This window comes from Halichoeres trimaculatus, unplaced genomic scaffold (genome assembly GCF_033239565.1).
Source record: "Halichoeres trimaculatus isolate MK-OKI-2021-1 unplaced genomic scaffold, fHalTri1.1 fHalTri1_scaffold_23, whole genome shotgun sequence".
Lineage (NCBI taxonomy): Eukaryota > Metazoa > Chordata > Actinopteri > Labriformes > Labridae > Halichoeres > Halichoeres trimaculatus.
In genome coordinates, this window is record NW_027437201.1 from 23,772,490 (window position 1) to 23,794,911 (window position 22,422).

At 44.4% G+C, this 22,422-nt stretch overlaps 3 protein-coding genes across 3 annotated transcripts in view; 2 read left to right on the forward strand and 1 right to left on the reverse strand.

Moving 5' to 3' along the window:
* The window catches only part of LOC141784931 (cGMP-dependent protein kinase 1-like), a 28,547-nt gene extending 25,698 nt beyond the window's left edge, over positions 1–2,849 (reverse strand). Inside the window, exon 1 of the mRNA XM_074662905.1 lies at positions 1,022–2,849. Coding sequence (XP_074519006.1) covers positions 1,022–1,341 — 320 coding nt within the window. The 5' untranslated portion in view covers positions 1,342–2,849. The remainder of the gene's footprint in view (positions 1–1,021) is intronic.
* A 7,332-nt stretch (positions 2,850–10,181) lies between these two features.
* Positions 10,182–16,399, forward strand: a1cf (apobec1 complementation factor). Its single transcript, XM_074663493.1, has 12 exons — positions 10,182–10,283; positions 10,401–10,535; positions 10,617–10,747; positions 10,825–11,063; positions 11,855–12,019; positions 12,366–12,463; positions 12,597–12,734; positions 13,631–13,775; positions 14,303–14,550; positions 15,109–15,245; positions 15,374–15,528; positions 16,245–16,399. Exons 1-12 carry the CDS (start codon positions 10,182–10,184, stop codon positions 16,397–16,399), a joined length of 1,848 nt encoding a protein of 615 aa, XP_074519594.1.
* A 4,311-nt stretch (positions 16,400–20,710) lies between these two features.
* Positions 20,711–21,947, forward strand: LOC141785492 (microfibril-associated glycoprotein 4-like). The gene is made up of 6 exons (XM_074663832.1): positions 20,711–20,722; positions 20,810–20,977; positions 21,088–21,126; positions 21,200–21,296; positions 21,441–21,608; positions 21,694–21,947. Exons 1-6 carry the CDS (start codon positions 20,711–20,713, stop codon positions 21,945–21,947), a joined length of 738 nt encoding a protein of 245 aa, XP_074519933.1.
* Positions 21,948–22,422: the final 475 nt, after the last annotated feature.

Below are 22,422 nucleotides of genomic sequence, written 5' to 3' on the forward strand. Positions count from 1 at the left end.
TCTGGCATTTCTCAGCTTTTCTCATCATGTTTTGGCTTTTCTCAGCTTTTCTCATCATGTTTTGGCTTTTCTCAGCTTTTCTCATCATGTTTTGGCTTTCCTCAGCTTTTCTCGGCACGTCCTCGCATTTCTCGGCCTCTCTCTAGTCGTGAGCGGCCGTTCACTTCTCTCAGAGTGAACTCTGCTCACGTTCTTGTTCATGAGTTATAAACAGATCGGTTCAATTCACCGTTGATGAAAATATGAGCGCATGAAGATCAGTCAGTGAAAACATGTTCATTTTTACTGACTGATGTTCATCTCTGGCCCAAACAGGGATTAGATCATCTAATGTTTGCACACACTCCTGGCTCACGTGGTGGATTCAGACTCCAGAAACAATCAGGTGTTTATGCTGAAATCCTTTCGAAGCCTCAGGGTTTTTATTTTTAAGTATAAAAGTGTGTATCTGGATTTAGCGCTGATAGCAATTAAATCTCGTGGAGCTGGACTCGTTCCTGATGTTTCTGTGTTTCTCCTGCAGTCGTCCGTCTCTGCATGTTTCAGTGTCCTCCCACTCACACACACATTTTCATATTCATGCTGTGTATAAATAAAGATCTGTGGCTGCAGCAGCTGCTGGGCCTTTCCCCTCTGTTTGCTTTGGTCTCACTCAGCTTTACACATGTGATCTCCTGCTGCTCTCACTCATTATTTCACCGACACGCTCGAAAAAAACAACAACTCTTCCTGAGCGCACCAACACCTGAATCCTCCTCATGGACTCTGATTAAACAGAAAGACATAAAACATCAGGAACTGTGCATGATTCAATCACTTTCCTCAACTTTTCATTTCTGATCTGTCTCTTTCATTTCTATCTGGAGCTATAAACATAGAGCCGCTCTGTGAATGAAAAACTGAACACCACCAGAGAGGGATAAACCTCAACCTGGATTAAAAACCTCAGGACTGGACCTCCCTGGACCTTTAAGCACACCTGTACTGAGCGGTTCTTGTGAGGGACAGGAAGTGGACTTACTGAGGGCTCTTGGGGTAGAAGGGCAGGGTGACGTGGCTCAGGGCGCTGATGTCGCAGGCTGTAGGCTCGGCAGAGATGGCCTGACGTTTGCTGCGGTGCTGATCTGGCTGCAGGACCAGGTTCTGCTGCTGGGCCTGGACCTGCTGGGCCGTGGCGGGCCTGAGAACGGACCGGTACTTGTCCAGCTCGTTCTGCAGCCTCTGGATCAGCTCATCCTTCTGGTCCAGCTCCAGCTCCAGCTCGTCGATCAGGGTGTCGCGCTGCCGCAGCTCCTCGATCTTCTCCTGCAGGGCGTACTGCAGGTCCCGCAGGGTCCCCATCGGGTCTCTAAGGGGTCTCTGTAGAGTCTGTGGGGTTCCTCTTTAGTCCCCAGGTTTATCCTGTCTGGGGTTCCTCAGATCTGAGACACAACTGAACTTTCTCCTCAGGATCTACATGTTTCCAGGTCTTTTCAGTCCTCAGGAGGCCGTCAGTCCCTCAGAGACTCAGCAGACTCCCGGAGAGTTTTTGGGTACTTCGGGGGACTTCCTCCTGGTTGGTCTGGAGTCCAGGTGCCCCGAGTGCTCAGACTTATTCAGAGTCCAGGGGGATTCTTCTAGACTCTCATCTTCAGGTCCTCTAACGGTCCAGGTAGTTCAGAGTCCCCTCCGGTCTAGATTTCAAAGTGAGACCACTTCAGACGTCTTTGTAAACGTTTGGTCCTGGAGCTCAGAGTCTCCTCCTGCAGACTCCCTCAGTCCGTCTTCAGACTTCCTCTCAGACTTGGCTTTGAAAAGAAATCCTCTCAGTCCCTGCAGGACTCAACAGGTCCCCTCGGGAAATCCAAGTCCTGAGTCTGAAGCTCTTCAAAGCTCCCCTCACAGTCCCTCAGAGGTTCCTGCTGAGATTCACGTCCCCTCGGAGTCCGGATCCCGTCTCTGAGGGGGGACGTGACTTTGGATGATGAATAAGGAGCTCAATCTGAGGAGGACCTGACCCTCCCTCTGCTCCTCTGAGGAGGAGGTGGTGAAGAGGAGAACTGAGGAACCTTTGACTCCTTCAAGGAAACGAGGTCACAGCAAACACATGAGGAGCAGGAGGAGCAGGAAAGGAGGCGCAGAGGGAGGACAGAGGAGAAGAAAGAAAGTCAAACAAAGTTGACAGAGAGAGGGAGGAGAAGTGATGAGGAGGAGGAGGAGGAGGAGGTCAGTTTAAAGTCCCCACAGGAGGAAGTTAAAGCTCCGAGGCTGAGGAGGATCAGACCTGAGGGGAGGTGCGGAGGACGGAGAGGAAGCCCGCGGACATCCCGAGCTGTGATTGGACGAGCGACCTGTGGGGAACCTGGATCTGGATCCGCAGAGAGCCAAAACCTGCAGGGACCACCAGCGACCACGTCCACAGAAAGACGGTCAGCTCGTGCCTCACTTTCCCCCGTGAGTGATCCGAGTGGAGCCGAGCGGAGCCGAGCGGACACGAAGGGACACGAAGGAGAAGCGCGGCTCACAGGAGCGCTGCAGAGCCCGGAGGTGGAGGAGGATGAAATGATCCGGAGGATGTGGAGCTGCAGATCTGGTCCGCTTTAATCACACTCATTACTTTAATCCGGTTAGCGCGGAGCAGCAGGGGGGCTGAGGGGGGCTGAGGGGGGCTGAGGGGGGACTGGACCCGGACTGAGCCCACACTCCACCGTCCAAAAGTTGGTCCTCCTCAGATTCCTCCGAGCTGGTTCTGGTTCAGTCCGGCTCCTTCTCTAAGTGTCAAAGTTTGGACTCAGATAGTCCACAGTCTGCTCCGGAAACCTGTCCTTTCAGAATAAAAGTCTGTAACATGAACAAACCACACATGAAGTGAGGATGATGATGATGAAGAGTCAGCGGGTGGTAACGATCAGGAGACAAAAATAACCTCCACAGAGAGCAGCGGGGCTGTGGCGCCCTCTGCCGGTTATCTGCTGTCACTACAACAAACTGCAGCTTCATGTGGGAGCAGACTGAAGAGCACAGGAAGTGAAAGGGTCCACAGGTTTGAAGAGTTTAAAGAGGGGGTGTTCTGCTCAACGCTGGATGTTCAAACTGAGCATGTGCAGACTGTCAAACTTCCTCTCTTAACTGGCGCCTCACACACCAAGGCCCAATCCCAAATCGCCCCCTACACACTCTCCCTACACACTAACCCTCCGTTTGCGCGTTCTCGCGGAGGGTCCGCCACATTAAGGGCCGTCCCAAACCACGTAGTGCGGAGGGGGAGTGGACTGTTCAGCCCTTCAACAGCGAGCCTGCATCGATGCTCACTTTGACAGGAAGTGCAACAGCGAAATAGAGGAGGAAACAACAAGTGCCACATGTGTAAAATATGTTCCCCACACCTCTATCACACTAACAGAAACTCACAAGAAGCGTGGTTTAGAGAGATTAAACGAAACAAGCAAATCTTACTCTATGCTGACGTTTGATTTGATCATGAAGCCCTGGCACCTAAAATGTGAGCAGTTTGCAGTATTAATTCATTTGTTTAACTGGAAATGTCAGATGGTGATAGCATTGAAAGACATGTGGGATCACGTCAAATTATTAAGAGTATAATACATCTCCTGTCATTGTAACGGCCTCCGATTGTATGATTGTAAAGAGGAAGGAAAACGAGACAGACGGTGCAGCTCCAAACAGGCAATAATTCTCATTTCACATACACAGTAGGCATGGGAGCAGGTATCTGCCCTATCCCAATGAAATCCACATGTTTCACTGTTATCTCTGTGTCAATCTAAGCGTATTTTGGAAACATACAGCTCTTATCAACCCTGGACAGCGATATAGCGTCTCGCAATCTGTGCCTCAGCGTAACATTCATTCACGGGGAGCGTCTTTCTGTTTCCATGGCGACGAGGTTTTCCGTGTTCCGGTGAAGTGAAGAGGGCCTCCCATTCCTGCCGGTAATGGTTATACCCTCCCCCTTCAATTGAAGTGCCCTCCACAGCCAGGAGTGTGACTTCATTTGAAGTGACACTCGGTAGTGAAGGGGTAGTGTGTAGGGGGTGGTTTGGGATTGAGCCCAAGCTCTCTACATAGCTCCACCTCTTAACAGGCCTCCAGAGAGCCGGCCAATCAGAGTGAAGGGGGTTTCCAGTGCAGGGAGCCTTAAAGAGACAGCAGCTAAAACAAAGTGATTCAAACAGAGGCTGAAATAAAAGTTTATAAAACACCAGAGAGAGAAAAATTTAGATTTCACTGAGCTGTAAACAATGTGAAGATACTACGGAGGCTCCAGAGGGACAAAATAAAGACAAAACCTCGACAATATGTGGAGTTTGCTTTTACTGTGGCTGTTAAATGATAATTATTTCAGACCCACAGGTCTGTGTGAGCATTAGAAAGTGTGTGTGTGTGTGTGTGTGTGTGTGTGTGTGTGTGTGTGTGTGTGTGTGTGTGTGTGTGTGTGTGTGTAGCACTCTGATACAGATAGTTACTGTCGGTCAAAGGCCTCCCGCAGCACACACACATAAAGGATGTGTGTCGAGCCTTTGTATTTGCATGTGTGTGCATGTGTGTGTCGCTCTGAGTGACTCGGTGTGTGTGTGTGTGTGTGTGTGTGTGTCCTCACAGATAGCAGCAGGTTAAACATTAACGTCAGCCAGCTCGTAAAGCTAACACCAAGACAGTGAACCTTTGGAGTTTGATATGATGTGATCACACACACACACACACACACACACACACACACACACACACACACACACACACACACACACCGTGAGGCCCCTGATGACACACACACACACACACACACACACACACACACACACACACACACACACACACACACACACACACACACACTCAGTGCTCAGAATGACACAGCTCTGATCGGAGGGAGGTGATCTCTGAAATTGCTCAGGTGAGTTTTTCTGTTTTTATTTTAAGTTTTGTTTTTAGTTTATTCTAAAGACAGAGAGATAGAGTGTGTGTGTGTATGTGTGTGTGTGTGTGTCACCAGCTGTTGTCTGATGAACAGTAGCCATCACACACGGCTCCACACGGCTAACTGAACCATCAGGCAGAGCTGAGCTAACGTGTCTCGGTGCAGAGAGAAGTTAAACGCTGCTCGACCTCAGACTCTCAGAGAAAAACTGTTAAGAGGAAAAGTTTACTGTGTCTCTGAAAAGAAACCTGCTGATGGCTCAGTGTGAAGAACACACACAGGGGATGGTTTGAAACTCTGTGTCCGCTCAGACTCCGGGCGTCCGCCTCACTCAGCAGGACCCAGCTGGACTCAGACCTCATGGTGGATCACTTCCCCCAAACAGATCCACCTGGAGACCATCTATCCTCAGGAGGATTAATGAAGCTCAGAGCTAAACACAGGGAGTAACAGGCCTGTCCCCAAACCTTCAGGTCAGATTAATTTAAAGAAGGGTAAAAGCAGAGCTCCCTGTGTACGGACTGGGTCATCAGATTAAAGGAAATAATCTACACCTGGATTTATTCACCTGGTTCAAACTCATACTTAAAACCAGGTGATATTTCACAACGATGGATTAAAGTAACAAGTTAAAGGTCATAATAAAACCTCATTAAAGTTAAAATGTAACCAGATTAAAGACTAATGTCTCCATATTAAAGTCATCATGTATTCAGATGTAAATTAAAATGTGTCTAGTTCAGAGTTAAAATAAATCCAGATTACGTCATAATGTAACCAGATTAAGGTTAAAATGTATCCAGGTTGAAGTCATGAAATTACTAGATTTAAGTTAAAATGTGACCAGATTTAAGTAAAAATATAATCAGATTACTGTCATAATGTCCCTAGATTAAGGTTAAAATGTAACCAGATTAAATTTTAAATGTATTCAGATTAAAGTCAATATGTAAACAGGTTAAAGTTTAATGTATCCAGATTGCATTCAAAATATAACCAGATAAATTTTAAAATGTAACCAGATTAGAGAAAAAAAATTCAGATAACTGTCATAATGTAACCATATTAAGGTTAAAATGTATCCAGGTTGAAGTCATGAAATTACTAGATTTAAGTTAAAATGTGACCAGATATGAGTAAAAATATAATCAGATTACTGTCGTAATGTAACCAGATTGAAGTTAAAATGTAATCAGATTAAAGACATAATGTCCTTAGATTAAGGTCAAAATGTAACCAGATTAAATTTTAAATGTATTCAGATTAAAGTCAATATGTAACCAGGTTAAAGTCAAATGTATCCAGATTACATTTACAATATAACCAGATAAATTTTAAAATGTAACCACATTCGAGAAAAAAAAAAGTTAACTGTCATAATGTAACCCCATTAAAGTAAAAATGTGACTAGGATAAGAGGAGAAATGTAACCAGATTAAAGTCATAATGTTACAAAATTAAGGTCAAATTTACTAGATTGAGGTTAAAATGTATCCAAGTTGAGATCATTATGTAACCAGATTAAGGTTAAAATGTGACCAAATTAAGGTTGAAATGAATTCAGATTAAAGTCAATATGTAACCAGATTGAAATTAAAAGTATCCAGATTAAATGTATCATATAACTAGATTAAAGTTTAAATGTAACCAGATTTAAATTCATGATGTTTCTTGATTAAGGTTAAATTTAAACAGATTAAAGTTTAAATGTATCCAGATTGAAGTCATTATGTAACTAGATTAAGGTTCAAATATAACCAGATTAAAATTGAAATGTATTCAGATAACAGTCAATATGTAACCGTGTCAAAGTCAAATGTATCCAGAGTAAATTCATAATATAACCAGATTGAAGTCAAAATGGATCCAGATTGAAGTCATAATGTTCCTAGATTAAAGTTAAAGTTTTAACCAAATTAAAGTCATAATGTTTCTAGTTTAAGGTCAAATTTAACCAGATTAAGGTTAAAATGTAACCAGATTAAAATTGAAATGTATTCAGATTAAATTCATAATACAACCAGATTTAAGTGAAAATGTAACCAGAGTAAATTTAAAATGTAATGAGATGAAATTTAAATGTTCCAGTTTAAAATAATTATGTCACCAGATTAGAGTTGTAGTGTTACCGGGATAAAGTCCCAAAGTTATCCCATTTATATTGTCATGTTTCTAGATTAAAGTTAATGTGCAACTAGATTAAAGTTCTTTAATATGATAGCTGTGTTGAAAGACCTCTATCTCATTTACATGATGCATAGTTCCTTAAAAACCTGTTGAAAATAATTAAAAGTAACAAACTATTCTGCCCCCTGGAGGATTATCAGTTCACTACAGGAAGCTGAAGTTGTATTTTGGCCCTTTTCAAAAATGGCTGCTCTCAAGAACTCATCCACACACTTTGATTCTTTTCAAGATGCTTTGGTAAGAATACCATCCAAAGTGATAAATATTTTTTAAAATAAGTATTTTCTGTATTGAATGAATACATATTTCCTTAAAAACTAAACCAGAAAAAGTTTCCAAAACCGCCCAATTTATCAACTGTGCAATATTTTTCTTGTGGATGTTGTTTAGAGGGTTAAAAAACATCCAATTCCCCCCAAAAATGAGAAGTTTCTGTCTATTTTTGATGGGACAGAAAAAATGCCTGACTTCTTGTTTTGGAGCATTTGGGCTTCCATAGTTTGAAAATCCTCTCCTGCTGAAGCAACGACCCAGAGTGTCTGTATCAGAGCTGATAACCTGATCAACCAAGGGCTTCAGTGTTTGTGTGTGTGTGTGTGTGTGTGTGTGTGTGTGTGTGTGTGTGTGTGTGTGTGTGTGTGTGTGTGTGTGTGTGTGTGTGTGTGTGTGTAGACGCCCCTCTATCAGCTCTATTGATTGGTGGATTTCAGCTGAACTGGCTCAGGTCACCTGAACCAGCTCACCCCTCTCTGTGTCTCTGCTCCAGCAGCTCAAAAAAAAACTTTCCATCAAACTCTCAGAGAGATTTAAAGAGATTGAACCTTCATCTTCAACATTTCCACAGAAAAAATCAGGGTCTGGTTTGTGTCTCATGGTTTGGTGACCTTTGACCTGTCTCTGCTTTCTCCTCTCTGGTCGTCAAAAACAGAGACGAACAGTCACTGCTTTGTATTTTAACAATCACCTTCTCTGACCTGCCCCGGGCTCGTACAGAGGATCTTTACATGCACCTCACGGATTTAACCTTCTGTGTTTAATAAAAAGGAAAAGATGGTTCAGGTCTATTTTCAGCAGCGGATGATTCTAAGTTTGGTGTCTTGGTGAACTCCTTACAGATAAACTTCATTCTGCTTTCCCACAAAACAACAACAAAGAAAAGGAAAGCAAAGAACACAGCTGTGTAGGACATAACAGGGTATGATGTATATGATGCTTTGATCTTCCTGATAATAAGGAACAATTCATACGATGGTACGCTATAAACATTACAGTGTGATGGGATCTGATAACAAATGCTATACTAAGGTGTCACACGATGAATTAAATGTCCTCTAGCAAAAACTGCTATAAAAACACAACAGATAAGTTTTTTTTTCTTTTTTTTTTCACAGATCTTTTAATTAACTTCAGTCCACATAAAAAACAAAAATTTAATTAGTTTTAATTATAAGTTTTTTATTTTTCTGAATAAATAAATAAATACATAAATAACACAAAGAATTTTTACCTGTATGATACAATAATATCTGATTGGGGCTAGGTTTTTTTTTTAAATCAATTTGGGATTCAAAATAAAATACATCAAAAATAATAAAATAAATAAATAAAAAAAAGTAGTAAAATTGATTTTGTTGTTTATATATTTCTGTTTCTTAATTTACAAACCTTTTGGGTAAAAAGAGGACTAAAAATTTCCTCTACCAAAAATGCTATAAAACATAACTGATTAATATATATTTTTCCTCTGGTTTCCTCAGATCTTTCCATCAACTTCAGTCTTACTCAAAAACACCAAATATTTAATTATTTTCAGGGAAAGTGGAAAAAACACTGCAACAGTATTTTTATTATTTTTTTTTCATTGAGAAACATGACTGCTGTGTGTTTAGATGTACTATGAGAAAACTGTCCCATCGCATGGTAAACAGTAAAAATAAAAAAATGTTCAATTTTTATCCGAAATGAAACCCTGAAATTAGAAAATGCACGATTATTTTGTAAAATGACTGTGCTTTTAAAAAACTATGGTAATAATGGAACTAGATGAGATTTTTTTTTCTTCTTATGTCTTTAATTTTGTTACCTATCTTATTTAAATTTGAGCCTGAAAAAAAAAACCCAGCCACCAGCATGTGCTTTTTTTTTTCTTTTTTCTGTTTTTTTTTTTTTTTTTTTTTTTTTTTTTTTTTTTTTTTTTTTCCAAAATTAAGGGGTCAAAATGATACCAATGTCATAAACCTAATTATGACTGAAGTTGATTGAAAGATTTGAGAAAAAGTTAAAAACAACAAAAAAAACACAATCTTTTGTGTATTTGGTTGTTGACCTTAGAAGAAAAATTGAAATTTTATTTTTCAATACTTTTCAGAAATAAAACCTTCTTACAAAATATTATTCCATGTGGAACATCACAACCAAAATTGCAGCCAAAAATAAAATTAAAAAAAAAAAACTTAAGAGGACAAAAATGTCCCTGGTTACCCCTGAGGGTTAAAATGCTGACGTGTTTGGTTTATGGGTCATGTCTCAGTGATCCTATTTTTGCAGCTGTTAGTGACAAAATGGCTCAGGAGTTTAAGGGTGACGCACTGGGAGAAAACCAGTTCTTAGACATTGTTAACCTCACATATTCTCCTGAGTCGTATTATTCTGGTTCCTGTGATTCCCAAGAGGAGCTTTGTCTGTTTCCCTGAGAGCTCGGAGAGTCAGTCGGCCCTCAGTCTGTCAATGATTACAGGACAGACCTTGACCTCACTGCTGCTGAAACACGAGGTCTATCTGTCGCTCCGAGCAGGAAAACAGGTCGCAGGATCCACAGCTCTGTGAGGACACGCTTCAAGCTGTTTGGGTTTACTGTTTGAGTCTTTCTGAGACATTAAAAACATCTGAGAGCAATCCTGTGTTTATCATGAAGACCCAAACAGCCTGTGTGTGTCGTCTCAGACAGCACGCTGTCGTCTGCGTACAGAGAAACCAAACACTGACCCACTTCCTGTTTTCTCTGTTGGTTTGTCTCTCCTCTCCCAGTGAGCACCCCTAATTTACCTGATTTTTGTATCGCTGTCAATCACACCCAATGGAATCCAATCAGAAAGCAAGCGGGGACGGGCTGGTGGGGACGCAGAAGGAGGCGGCGCTGAGGGCGCTCATGCAGCGCACGGGATACCAGCTGCTGCAGGTAGACCACTTCCCCCACCCCGGACATGAGACAGATTTTACTCCCAGATGCTGATTCAGAGGAAGTGTGACCTGAGGAGCATTTCCTGTGTCCTGATGATTTCTCCATGTGTTTCAGGAGAACGGACAGCGGCGGTACGGCGGTCCACCGCCAGGCTGGGACGGCCCACCTCCAGAGAGAGGCAGCGAGATCTTTGTGGGGAAACTGCCAAGAGATTTGTTTGAAGATGAGCTGGTCCCTCTGTGCGAGAAGGTGAGAGAGTCTCTGATTAAAACCCTGGTCAGTAAGTCCTCGGGTCTTACAGGTTTTCTGGGTTTCTCTCTGTGTCTACAGTTTGGGAAGATCTACGAGGTGAGGATGATGATGGACTTTAACGGGAACAACAGAGGTTATGCTTTCGTCACCTTCAGCACCAAACAGGAAGCTAAGACAGCCATGAAGCAGCTCAACAACTACGAGATCAGGTAGGCTGACTGCCGCTGATGTGACGCAGCTGTTCCTGGATGACACTTTGCTCATGGCGCTGTGAACGACCTTTCAGGAACGGACGCCTGCTCGGTGTCTGTGCCAGTGTCGACAACTGCCGTCTGTTTGTGGGCGGGATTCCCAAAACCAAGAAGCGTGAGGAGATCCTGACTGAGATGAAAAAGGTCACTGATGGGGTCGTGGATGTCATTGTGTATCCGAGTGCCGCCGACAAATCCAAGAACAGGGGTTTTGCCTTTGTGGAGTACGAGAGCCACAGAGCAGCTGCCATGGCTCGCCGCAAACTGCTGCCAGGTACAGACCCAACATCCACGATCCAGGACAAACGGTCTCTCTCTGAGCAAGATAGACCAGTTAGACCAGTTAGACAAGGTAGACCGGTAAAACCTTAAACTCGGGGAACAAGCAATGCCCCAGAATCAACCCAAAATGCTGAGTGGGGTGTCAGGGGGCGGAGCCAAAGACAGGGGATGGATGGATGGATGGATGGACAAAGAAGTGGTAGATTGACTCTGTAACCAGGTCATAACTTCAGATGTTTGTTGAACCTCCCAACAAAGAACTGAGTTTTTGGTAACGTTACAGAAACAATCTCCTGGGAAAATCTTCACACCAGCACCTGTCCTGATTCTGTTATGAGTAATTTGAAAGTTGCTAAAGTACCAACATGACCTCAGCTCGTCAACAGCTCATAAAGTAAAGACAACATCATAAAAAAAGTCAAAGTCTCCTGACTGACATTGAGGCTGTTATCAGCAGCCAATCACAGGTTGTGTCACTGGGTCAGCGTCCAATGGGGGAAGAGCTCTGATGGGTGGAGGATGAGATGAACTCTGTATGGGGGGAGTGACGAAGGCTATCAGAAATAACCATAAACAGATTAAAACCAAGTTTCCTGCTTTAGAAAAAGACAGTGAGACATAACCAACGATAACTGCTGAGTCATGGTTGAGAGGGACTAGCAGCTCAAAGGTTAAACCGGTTTACTTTGGACCTGGTTGTTGGATTAAAGAGTAGACCACAAACCCAGCTCTCAGATAAAAGCTCTAACAGGTGAAATATCGCCCACCTGTGCGGTCTCTCAGGTCGTATCCAGCTCTGGGGTCATGCCATCGCCGTGGACTGGGCGGAGCCTGAGGTGGAGGTGGACGAGGACACAATGGCCACTGTCAAGATCCTGTACGTCAGGAACCTGATGCTGCAGACAACCGAGGAGACCATCCAGAAGGAGTTTAACAGCCTGAGACCAGGTACCTGAACGCACCACGGAGCAGCTGTTAGCTCTGAAAGAGAAATGTCCTACACTCCCTGAATGCAGCAGGGGAAGCTAACTTAACTCCATCTGATCCTCTAAAGGTCACATCTTTGGTTTTTTAGTTTGTAAGTGGATCTGAAGTGAAGTGTTGAATTGAGTCACATGTAATTAAACATACAACACGAGGCGTACCACAGGGATCTATGTAAGGACCTGTTCTGTTTCTCCATAAGTTATTTTTCAGGATGTTAAGATGAAAATATTTTCAGGCAGGCACCCGTATCTGTTAGCGTAAATGCTAAAGACCCATCCCTTTACTCATGCTGTGTTAAACGTTCCAGGTGCTGTGGAGCGAGTAAAGAAAATCAGAGACTACGCCTTTGTTCATTTCATTCAGAGAGAGGACGCCATCAACGCCATGAACGCCCTCAACGGAAAGGTCAGAAATGAAGAGTAGCTGATGAAGGTTTCTCCCTTTCACTGATTGTTTCTAACTCTCTAAGAGCTGGTGAAACTCGCGCAGGAAAAGGCCTGATGGTTTCTGTGTCTTGCTTGTGTCCCCGCCCCTCCAGCTGGTGGACGGCTCACCTATCGAGGTGACTCTGGCCAAACCGGTGGACAAAGACAGTTACGTGCGATACACCAGAGGGACAGGGGGACGGGGAGGCTCTCTGCTGCAGACTGACTACGCAGCCTACACTCTGGGACAGGTAGGACCATGAATGCACCACAGGCCCTGACACAGTCCTCAGGTGGTTCCTGGAGGATCAGGAGCTGGCACTCTGAAGGGGGTCAGGCTGAAGACTAACTGATCACTGAGAAAGTGAAGGTTCAGGTTTGTTGACTGGATGAGATCAGCTGAACATTTGGTAAATAGAGACATCTGGTGGACAGTTTATGTCAATGCATCTTAAAGGGGTCTGGACATTAAAGTCAAGTGTTGTATCCAGGATTCATGATGCTCTAAATCAGGGGTCTGCAACCTGCGGCTCCTGAGCCTCATGCAGCTTTCTGACTCCTTTCCTGTGGCTCCCTGTAGATTTAAAAATATATATATATATATTAATGAAATAAAGAATTTTTGTTTATAATTTTATTATTAAGAAATTATTTTTCTCATTATTATTATTTTTTTTTTTTTACTTTTCGCAATTTTTTAAGGTTATTTTTTGTAAACTTTTTTCAAATTTATGAAATTTTAAAACAGTTTTAAAACTTAAAATATTTTGCATTTTCAGCCATTTTTTTGCATTTTTTTATTTATTTTTTTTAAATCACAAACTTACTGAAATATCTTATTATCTATTTATGAACTTTATGATATTACATAGTTTTCTAAATTTTTAATATTTGCAAATTTATTGAAAATAAAACACTGAGACACAACGTACAATTTGTATACATAAAATCTTCTCGTTCAGCTAATTATTCACTAGATTTTTAATATGTTTCAAATTTATACACTTTTTGTCTTTATTTTGAGGATAAAGTAGATTTTGTGGCTCCTGAATGACTTAAATCCAGGTGAGCTGAGGAAAAATGGCTCCTATGAAAGTAAAGGTTGCAGACCCCTGGTCTAAATGCTTCCTTCACCTGTTTCCTTCAGGTGTATGACCCCTCTGCAGCGTACCTTGGGCCCCCTGTTTTCTACGCCCCCCAGGCTTACGCCGCTCTGCCTGGTCACTTCCGCTTCCCGACCGCCAAAGCTCACATCGGAGGCCGTGGTCTGATCAGGACGCCGTCTGTTAGAGGTGAGGAGACGTTTTCTGACCCTGAAATCACAAACAGAGTAAAATGAATCCTTTCACTGGATGATGATGATGATGATGATGATGATGATGATGATGAAAGGAGGGCTCAGACTCACACAGAGAGTCCCAACAGCAGTTTAAAACTCGACGTGTCAGTAAAGATCGTTAACACGTTGGATCCAAAGCTTCAGAGCTTTAACGGGCCGTGTGTCAGTCTGAGCTCCTGCTTCATTAAACGAGTCCTGTTTGAAGAGTAACGGCCACGTCTGACAGGCAGTAGAGCTTGTGATGTTAATGGTGTAAACTGATGGTCTGCTAAGCCCCTCCCCCAAACAGACAGTGGGCGGGGCTTTTGATAATTGATGAAATGATTTTAGGTTTGTGCATTGAAAGCTGAACAGAATGAAGTCTGTAATGAATATCGTGAATCAGCCGAATCAGACGTGAGCTGTTGTTGTCACTGATTCTTCTTCCTCCTTGATTTACGGTGATTTGATTGATTTCACTGCCTTTTCGGTCTCCTGTAGAAATTTACATGACTGTACCTGTAGGGGCTGCCGGGGTGCGGGGGCTGGGTGGGCGGGGCTACCTGGCCTATGCGTCCGGGGTCGGAGCCGTGGGTCGAGGTGGGAGCGGCGGAGCCTCCTACGGTGGCATGAAGGCGGACAAACAGGTGGAGGACAAGCTGTACGACCTGCTGCCGGGCATGGAGCTGACCCCCATAAACCCTGCCGCCATGAGCCTGAAGGCGGCCGCCATCAAGCCGGCACCACAGGTAACTCAGCTCACCTGAGGATAGTCATGTTTCCATTACACCTAGAGTTGTGCAAAACCAAAATATGGCAATGTTCCCTCAAAACTGCTCCCCCTGGTGGCTGGCTGCAGCATAGGTCAAAAATCCATCTCCCCAGTCATTCCAGATGGGCTGTGGTCAAACTTTTAAAAGTTAATAATCCTCTTAGAAATGTTTCTTACGTCTGATTGTTGTGGTGATTTGAAGTTAAAATTTGGCTGTCTTGTATCCAAGTCCTCTTTTTTCTGAAAAGTTTCGTTACACTAGTTATACGAGGTTAAAAATGAGGCTTTACATAATGTTTAACGATGATTGACGCTGACGTTCTCATGTATTTTTTTCGGGGATTGTAAAATATGTCAAGAGGTAGAGTCAGGAAGTGATTAGACTCTCGAAAGAAAAGAAAAAATATTATTTTTGGGCACATTTCTAGTTGTAATGGAAACACCAGCAAGACACATTTGCACTTTATCCAAACTTGAGAAAGATCGCTTTGATCAAGAGAAAAAGTAAAACGGAAAGTGTCTGTGTGTCCGTCAGGTCCTGGAGGAGCTGTGTCAGAAGAATAACTGGGGTCAGCCGGTCTATCAGCTCCACTCAGCCATCAGTCCAGACCAGAGGCAGCTCTTCCTCTGTAAGATCACCATCCCTGCTCTGGCCACTCAGTACCCCAACGTGTAAGTTCCCCGCTCTGAGTGACCCAGCTGTGACCAGAACCTGACCCTCTGACCCTAATCTTTCATTTTAGACTCTGTGTGCAGTACACGTTGTAACACCTCCTTTCTCCCTCCCTGTCTCTGTGCAGCCATCCCTTCACCCCTGCTAAGCTGTGTGCAGCAGTTGAAGAAGCCAAAGTCCACGCTGCTGAGCACACCCTGCAGACACTGGGCGTGCAGACAGAGGGCGCTGCAGAAGCAGGCTGTGCTACTGCTGCCGCTGTGGCCTCAGTAGCCTTCCCAGGTATGTGAAGGTCCGTACCCAAAGTCGACTAACTCTTCACTCTACAAACCTGCTAACAGGCCCCTCCCCCTGCCCTCAGACCTCCTGTTAAAAGACACCTGTATGACATCATATGGTTGTACCATACTCTGCCCGGGCCATGCTGCTGAAGTTCCTCATGGACATGAAGAACCATGACGTGTTTATAGACAGCAAGAGGCTGCTGAGCATGCTGGGATACCCTCCCTCTTTGGATCTGAATGATGTAGTTAAAGAAGACAGACTCTAGTGGGCACCTAGGGAACTGCAGTTTATTTAAACATAAGGTGCTATGGGGACTGACTCACTGCTGGAGACAGACTCTAGTGGACACTCGGGGAACTGCAGTTTATTTTGACATTGAGTTCTATGGGGACTGGACTCAATGCTGGAGACAGACTCTAGTGGACAGCTAGGGAACTGCAGTTTATTTAAACATGAAGTGCTATGGGGACTGACTCACTGCTGGAGACAGACTCTAGTGGACATTCAGGGAACTGCAATTTATTTCTACATGCAGTTCTATAGGATCGGACCCACTGCTGGAGACAGACTCCAGTGGACACTTAGGGAACTGCACACCTCCTCTAAAAGAAGTCTTTCCTGCAGATCCTGGTTTTAAAAATAATAAAACTCATTGCTCCAGACCTCTGAGCCAACCTGACAGAATTCTGCTGTTTTCTCTCGTCTCTCCTCAGGTTACGCTCTGGCGAGCCCGGCGTCACCGGCGGTCGCCTCCCAGCTGAAGCAGGCCGTATCTCTGGGTCAGGACTTGACCGCCTACGCCACCTACGAAGGATACCCAGCTTTCGCTGTGGCCACACGCCACTCTGACGGCTACGGTGTTTTCTAGAAGAACTGACACACTCACACTAAACTGCTTCCTGTCACTGTAACCCTGGCCCCTCTCTTCTCTGATTGGCCGGCTGGAGGAAGCACAGGGTCAGAAACGGTCTGCGTAGAAACAGAAGCAGATCAGTGTGAGTGGACTTTGATCTGGTCACAGGGTAACAGAAAGCTGCTGGGAAACTTCTTCTTCTCTGCTCATTTATTCCTGCCTCTGCTTTCTGATTGGTCTGAATATCCGGGGTCATTCAGCCGCAGCCTGTGATTAGCTGTGGGATGTAATTGATCATGTTATTGTTATGATGTCAGGGTGTTTGTTTACGATGCTCATAAAGTAAATCAGCTGAGAATATGTGTCTGTTTTTATCTCTTATCTCTTTATTATCCGGGTTTTATAGTTTCTGTTTCTTCTCTGACCTTAAAACACGTCTTCTCACAGACTGAGGGATAAAAAACAAGGATTGGATTTTGGAAATCTTTCTGTTTGTGAGACGTTTTAGAGCTATTTAAACTTTGAGACTTTTTTAAGGAGGTGTCCTCTCTTGTTGAGTGTTAGTGAACAGTTCTGATGTGTTCGAGCTGGATGGGAAATCACGGGAAGAGGAAAGAAACCATCACTGGAGAGAGTTTCAGGCCTGACTCACAGGTTTCAGATTGAACAAGAAAACTTTGATAACACATTTTTTTGATCGCTAACTTTCAGCTTCCTGGACATCAACGACGCCACTTTTATCTGTAAATTATAGAAAGAGGAAGAGGCTTTCGTGTTAGATCAGGTCTGAAATCTCTGCAGCAGCTCCATGCTCCTCTTTGTTTACTCTGCCCCCTAGTGGTGGCTGGGAGAATGAGCTGTGTGTGCACCTTTTCCTTTCGATGTGAAACCCAAACAGGTTTATCAGCCTTCAGTCCAACATTTGTTTCTTTTTGTGTTTCTTTGAGTGTTCCTGCAGAGTTTTGCGACATCCGAGCTGTGAACACGCCGAATCAGAGACAGTATTAAAGTGTGCCGAGCACTTAGATCTTATTTTTATACCAGGAAAAAGAGTGAATGTCCACAAGCTGTTTGTACAGAGCTACTTTACAATCGTTGTGCCTCATTAATCGACCTGGAAACAAGAATCAACCCATCAGCAGAGAGGATTGTGGGTATTTAGGAGTGTTTCAGTTAATCCTGATGTTTTATGATCTGTAATTCTGAAATAAAGACACTGACTTAACACGTCTGAGCAGACTCTGCCTTTGATTTCTTTCACCATTTGCCTTCTCGTGAAGGATCCGCCACATTAAGGGCCGTCCCAAACCACACAGTGCAGAGGGGGAGTGGACCATTCAGCCCTTAAAAGTCCCATCTCCTGTTCCTTTCCTGCAGTTTGATCTGGATCATTGATGTCTTCATGAAATGGTAGTAACATGTTTTGGTCCAAAAAGCCAATAAATCAAGCACAGCAGCATTGTTTCCAGGCTCTCATAGCCCCTCTGTTCAGAACGCTCTGATTTAGTGGGCGTGGCCTTCATATGTAAATGAGCCACCGCTGATACCGCCCCGCTCTTCCACGTCACTGAGAGCGGCGCCACGAGCTCCGAGTGCACAATGTTTAGAAAACAGAGAAGCTCGTTTACCGTAACATTACAGGCTAAAACAACAGGCTAACCGCAGCTAAAGTTAGCATCCTGAAGCTAACACAGAGACAGGGGGGACACTGAGGAAAAGCTCTTCCATCTGCTCCACAGCACACAGCATTTAAAATACTCACATTTCCAGGGTCCCAGGTTTGTTGGAGGATGGTTGGTAATGCGCCTGGATTCAGGACCAGTCTATTGGCTAGCCCTCTGTTGGACTGTCCAAAGTTGGAAAAGCAGTCGGCCGTGAAGTGACTAGCACACACATGCTCAGTTTTACTGAGTGTAGCTGGAACATTTCCTGATAAATGAACTCTAGACACTTAGTCTGTCTTCTTCTGAGATGGGAAGCTTGAGCATGGAACTATGTGGCTGTTTACAGCCAAAAACAGAGCAGTGATGGCTCTTCAACGGTGGCATTCTCCTCCCTGAGAGTGTGCAGAGAGGGGGGCCGGGGGTATCTGCTCTGGTGGACCAATCAGGTCAGACTTGCTCCTGATTGGTCAAAAAAGGGAATCGCTGATGTCGGCAAACCCCCAAAATTCCAAACAGCTCGTTTTAGGTCAAGATTTTATATTCACAAGATCTACTAAGAACAGGTTTGGTCATTAAATATCACATTTTGTGGGCTGGGAGGAAAGACAAAGACCCACAAATTTCACTAAAAGACTTAATAAAGTGATTTTTGCAGAATATGGGACCTTTAATTCATTTGTTTAATTGGAAATGTCAGATGGTAACAAGATTGAAAGACATTTGGGATCCCTTAAAATTATTTGAAGTATGATGTAGCCCCTGTCATTGTGCCATCGTAATGGCTTCTGATTTTATGATACTGAAGAAGAAAAAACGAGACAGCTGGTGTGGCTTCAAACTGAGAATGATTCTCATTATTTCACACACACAGGAGGCAGGAGAGCAGGTATCTGCCCCATCCCAATGAAATCCATGTGTGTCACTGTTATCGCTGTGTCAGTTTTGGGAACAAACAGCTGTTATCAGCAAGGGCGGACTGGCGTATGGGGATACAGGGGATTTCCTCTCTTTCATGTTGGGCCGTGCTGCAGCATGAGTGAGAGGGGGCGGGCTGTGGCAGAGTCGCCTGTCAATCACGCTGCTCGAACAGGGGACAGTGCCAGACACCGTTGTTGGAGAATTTTAAGATTGCGTAATCTGTAGGGGCGGAATGGCCATCGGGAAATTTGGGACTTTTCCGGAACAGCCAGTCTTTTCCTGACCCTAACCTGCCGGTGGTCAGAGTGTTTTTTGTTTTTAATGAATGACGTCAGGGGAGGACTGTTCATCTTGACATTCTAGAGACTACCAGAAAAACCATGACATGTTTATAGACAGCAAGAAGCTGCTGAGCATGCTGGGAAACCCTCCATCTTTAGGTCTCAATAAAGCATTTAAAGAAGACAGACTCTAGTGGAAACTCAGGGAACTGCAGTTTATTTTAACATGGAGTTCTATGGGGACTGACTCACTGCTGAAGAGAAACTCTAGTGGACAGGTAGGGAACTGCAATTTATTTTAACATAGATTTCTATGGGGCTTAACTCACTGCTGAAGAGAAACTCTAGTGGACAGGTAGGGAACTGCAATTTATTTTAACATAGATTTCTATGGGGACTAACTCACTGCTGAAGAGAAACTCTAGTGGACAGGTAGGGAACTGCAATTTATTTTAACATAGATTTCTATGGGGACTAACTCACTGCTGAAGAGAAACTCTAGTGGACAGGTAGGGAACTGCAATTTATTTTAACATGGATTTCTATGGGGACTAACTCACTGCTGAAGAGAAACTCTAGTGGACAGGTAGGGAACTGCAGTTTATTTTAACATGGATTTCTATGGGGTCTGACTCACTGCTGAAGAGAAACTCTAGTGGACACCTAGGGAACTGCAGTTTATTTTAACATGGAGTTCTATGGGGTCTGACTCACTGCTGAAGAGAAACTCTAGTGGACACCTAGGGAACTGCAGTTTATTTTCACATGGAGTTCTATGGGGACTGACTCACTGCTGAAGAGAAACTCTAGTGGACAGGTAAGGAACTGCAATTTATCTAAACATGGATTTCTATGGGGACTGGCTCACTGATGGAATCAGACTTGTGGACACTCAGGGAACTACAGTTTATTTAACATGGAGTTCTATGGGCACTGACTCACTGCTGGAGACGCCCTTCAATTAAAGTGCCCTCCACAGCCAGGAGTGTGACTTCTTTTGGAGTGACACTCGGCCATGAAGGGGTAGTGTGTAGGGGGTGGTTTGGGAATGAGCCATGACTAAGACTGCAGTTCCTTGGGTGTCCACCAGAGGCTGTGTACAGAAAGAGCAGAAGCCACATACACAGCCAATCAGAAAGCTACAGCAGAAACAAACATGTTTACAGCCTGGTTTCATCAGGATTTCAGTCTGAACAGATCATGTCCCACTGAACAAGGGAGGAGCAACTATAACTCATCGGTTTGTGACGGTAACTCTACCACTGAGCCACATCCGCCCACAAATCAGACTCAACTTCCTTTCAAACTTCCAACTTTAGCCAACGTCCACTCAGTACGGTTTGTAATCCAAACATTCAGGCTAAAGGACATGTTTGCTAACAGCTGTTTAATCTTTAACAACAAACAAAGCGATGCAATAAAAAAGAGTCAAGATTTTCTACAGCCCATCTAACCTCGGGACCATGACCATGAAGGTACGTAGATAAGTTCTTCTCTCTGTGGTGATACTGAGCCCTCTCCAGGAGCTCAGGTGGTCTGTGGGTTTACCTGGATGATCAGAGTCTGCTCCTCTGTCCCAGCTGCTGTCAGTCTTCGTCCTGCTGGCTCCTCAGCTGATCAGCGCCCAGCTCCTCCTGCCACTCGACTGCAGTGACATCTACAACAAAAACAACACTCGGCCCAGTGGAGTGTACACCATCTATCCAATCGGAGCCACCTCTGCTGTCCAGGTAGGTCATGACATCATCCCTGATAGAGACAGATCAGAGTTTAGACCAGCAGCAGACTGCGGCACAGATCATTGTGTTTGGGATTAATCAGTGTGTGTGTGTGTGTGTAGGTGTTCTGTGACATGGACTCCCTGGGAGGACGCTGGACGGTGAGTGCTTTAACCCAAAAGTGATGTCAGGATGTGGTGTGTCAGCTGACCAGTCCTCTCCCTGGTCCTCCAGGTCTTCCAGAGGAGGATGGATGGCTCGGTGAACTTCTACAGACCCTGGGACCACTACAAGGCGGGCTTTGGGGCGGCTGCTGGAGAGTACTGGCTGGGTGAGAGATGAGCTGGATGGAGCTGGATCAGGACTCTGTCCTGGTTGAGCTCCTCAGGTCTCCTCATTAAAGGGTTTGAGTCCAGATGCTTGAGTCTCTCAGGGGAGGCAGACGTATTCATGTGTCTCTGTGTGGATCCTTCAGGTCTGGAGAGTCTCTTCCACCTGACCCAGAGGAAGAGGAACGAGCTGCTGGTGGACATGGAGGACTTTGATGGGAACAAAGCGTACGCTCGCTACTCCTCCTTCTCCATCGACTCGGAGGCCAACGGATACAAACTGGAGGTTTCTGAGTTCAGTGATGGAGGAGCAGGTGGGTCAGTCTCAGGTTATTTTGTGTAAAGTTATGAGTTGGTGAAGTTGTAATTTTCTGGTCTCACTGTTTGCTCTCTCTGTAGGAAACTCCCTGGCTCATCACAATGGAAACAAGTTCTCCACCTTCGACAGAGACCAGGATGACCACTTCACCAACTGTGCCAAAGTCTATTTAGGAGCGTTCTGGTACGGAAGTTGCCATGATGCGAACCCAAACGGGGTCTATCGCTGGGGCGCTGATGCTACCATCCATGCTGTTGGGGTGGAGTGGGAACGTTGGAAAGGCAACGACTACTCCCTGAAGAGCATCAGCATGAAGATCCGTCCTGTGCAGTAGGCAGCTGATCTACAGAACAGCGTGACTCTTTCCAACCTTCAGACGAGAAACAAACTGCTCTTAGATCCGCTGCTGCACAAGGAGAGCAAAGACCTGAGGAGAGGTTTCCTGGAAGTTTGAAGGTCTGATCAGACCACTGCTTTCTGTCTGTCTAACATGAGTCTGGTTCTGTCCGAGGTTTCTGCCTGTTAAAGGGAAGTTTCTCCCTGCCACTGTAACTTGCTAAATGCTGCAAAGTCCTGTACTCATGGTGGATTACGATAAGACTCCTTATCTTGTCTTGATGTTAGGTTTCTGCTAATAAAATTTTATTAACATTTACAGGTCTAGACCTGTAAATGTTTCTGTAAAGTGTCTTGAGATAACGTTTATGATTTTGCCCTATACAAATAAAGATTGATTGATCTAATACTTAGTGGAGAAGCCTTTGTTTGCAGTGACAGCTTCCAGAAGCTTCTTGTATGTTTGAACTAAT

What these genes read in the sequence shown, in the direction of transcription:
- a1cf (XM_074663493.1), top strand. Translation starts at nt 10,182, where the DNA reads ATGGAATCCAATCAGAAAGCAAGCGGGGACGGGCTGGTGGGGACGCAG. An exon ending in CTCAACAACTACGAGATCAG is followed by an intron (nt 10,748 to 10,824) that starts GTAGGCTGACTG and finishes ACGACCTTTCAG; the next exon opens with GAACGGACGCCTGCTCGGTG. An exon ending in GTTTAACAGCCTGAGACCAG is followed by an intron (nt 12,020 to 12,365) that starts GTACCTGAACGC and finishes TAAACGTTCCAG; the next exon opens with GTGCTGTGGAGCGAGTAAAG.
- LOC141785492 (XM_074663832.1), top strand. An exon ending in GAGCCACCTCTGCTGTCCAG is followed by an intron (nt 20,978 to 21,087) that starts GTAGGTCATGAC and finishes GTGTGTGTGTAG; the next exon opens with GTGTTCTGTGACATGGACTC. An exon ending in CCCTGGGAGGACGCTGGACG is followed by an intron (nt 21,127 to 21,199) that starts GTGAGTGCTTTA and finishes CTGGTCCTCCAG; the next exon opens with GTCTTCCAGAGGAGGATGGA.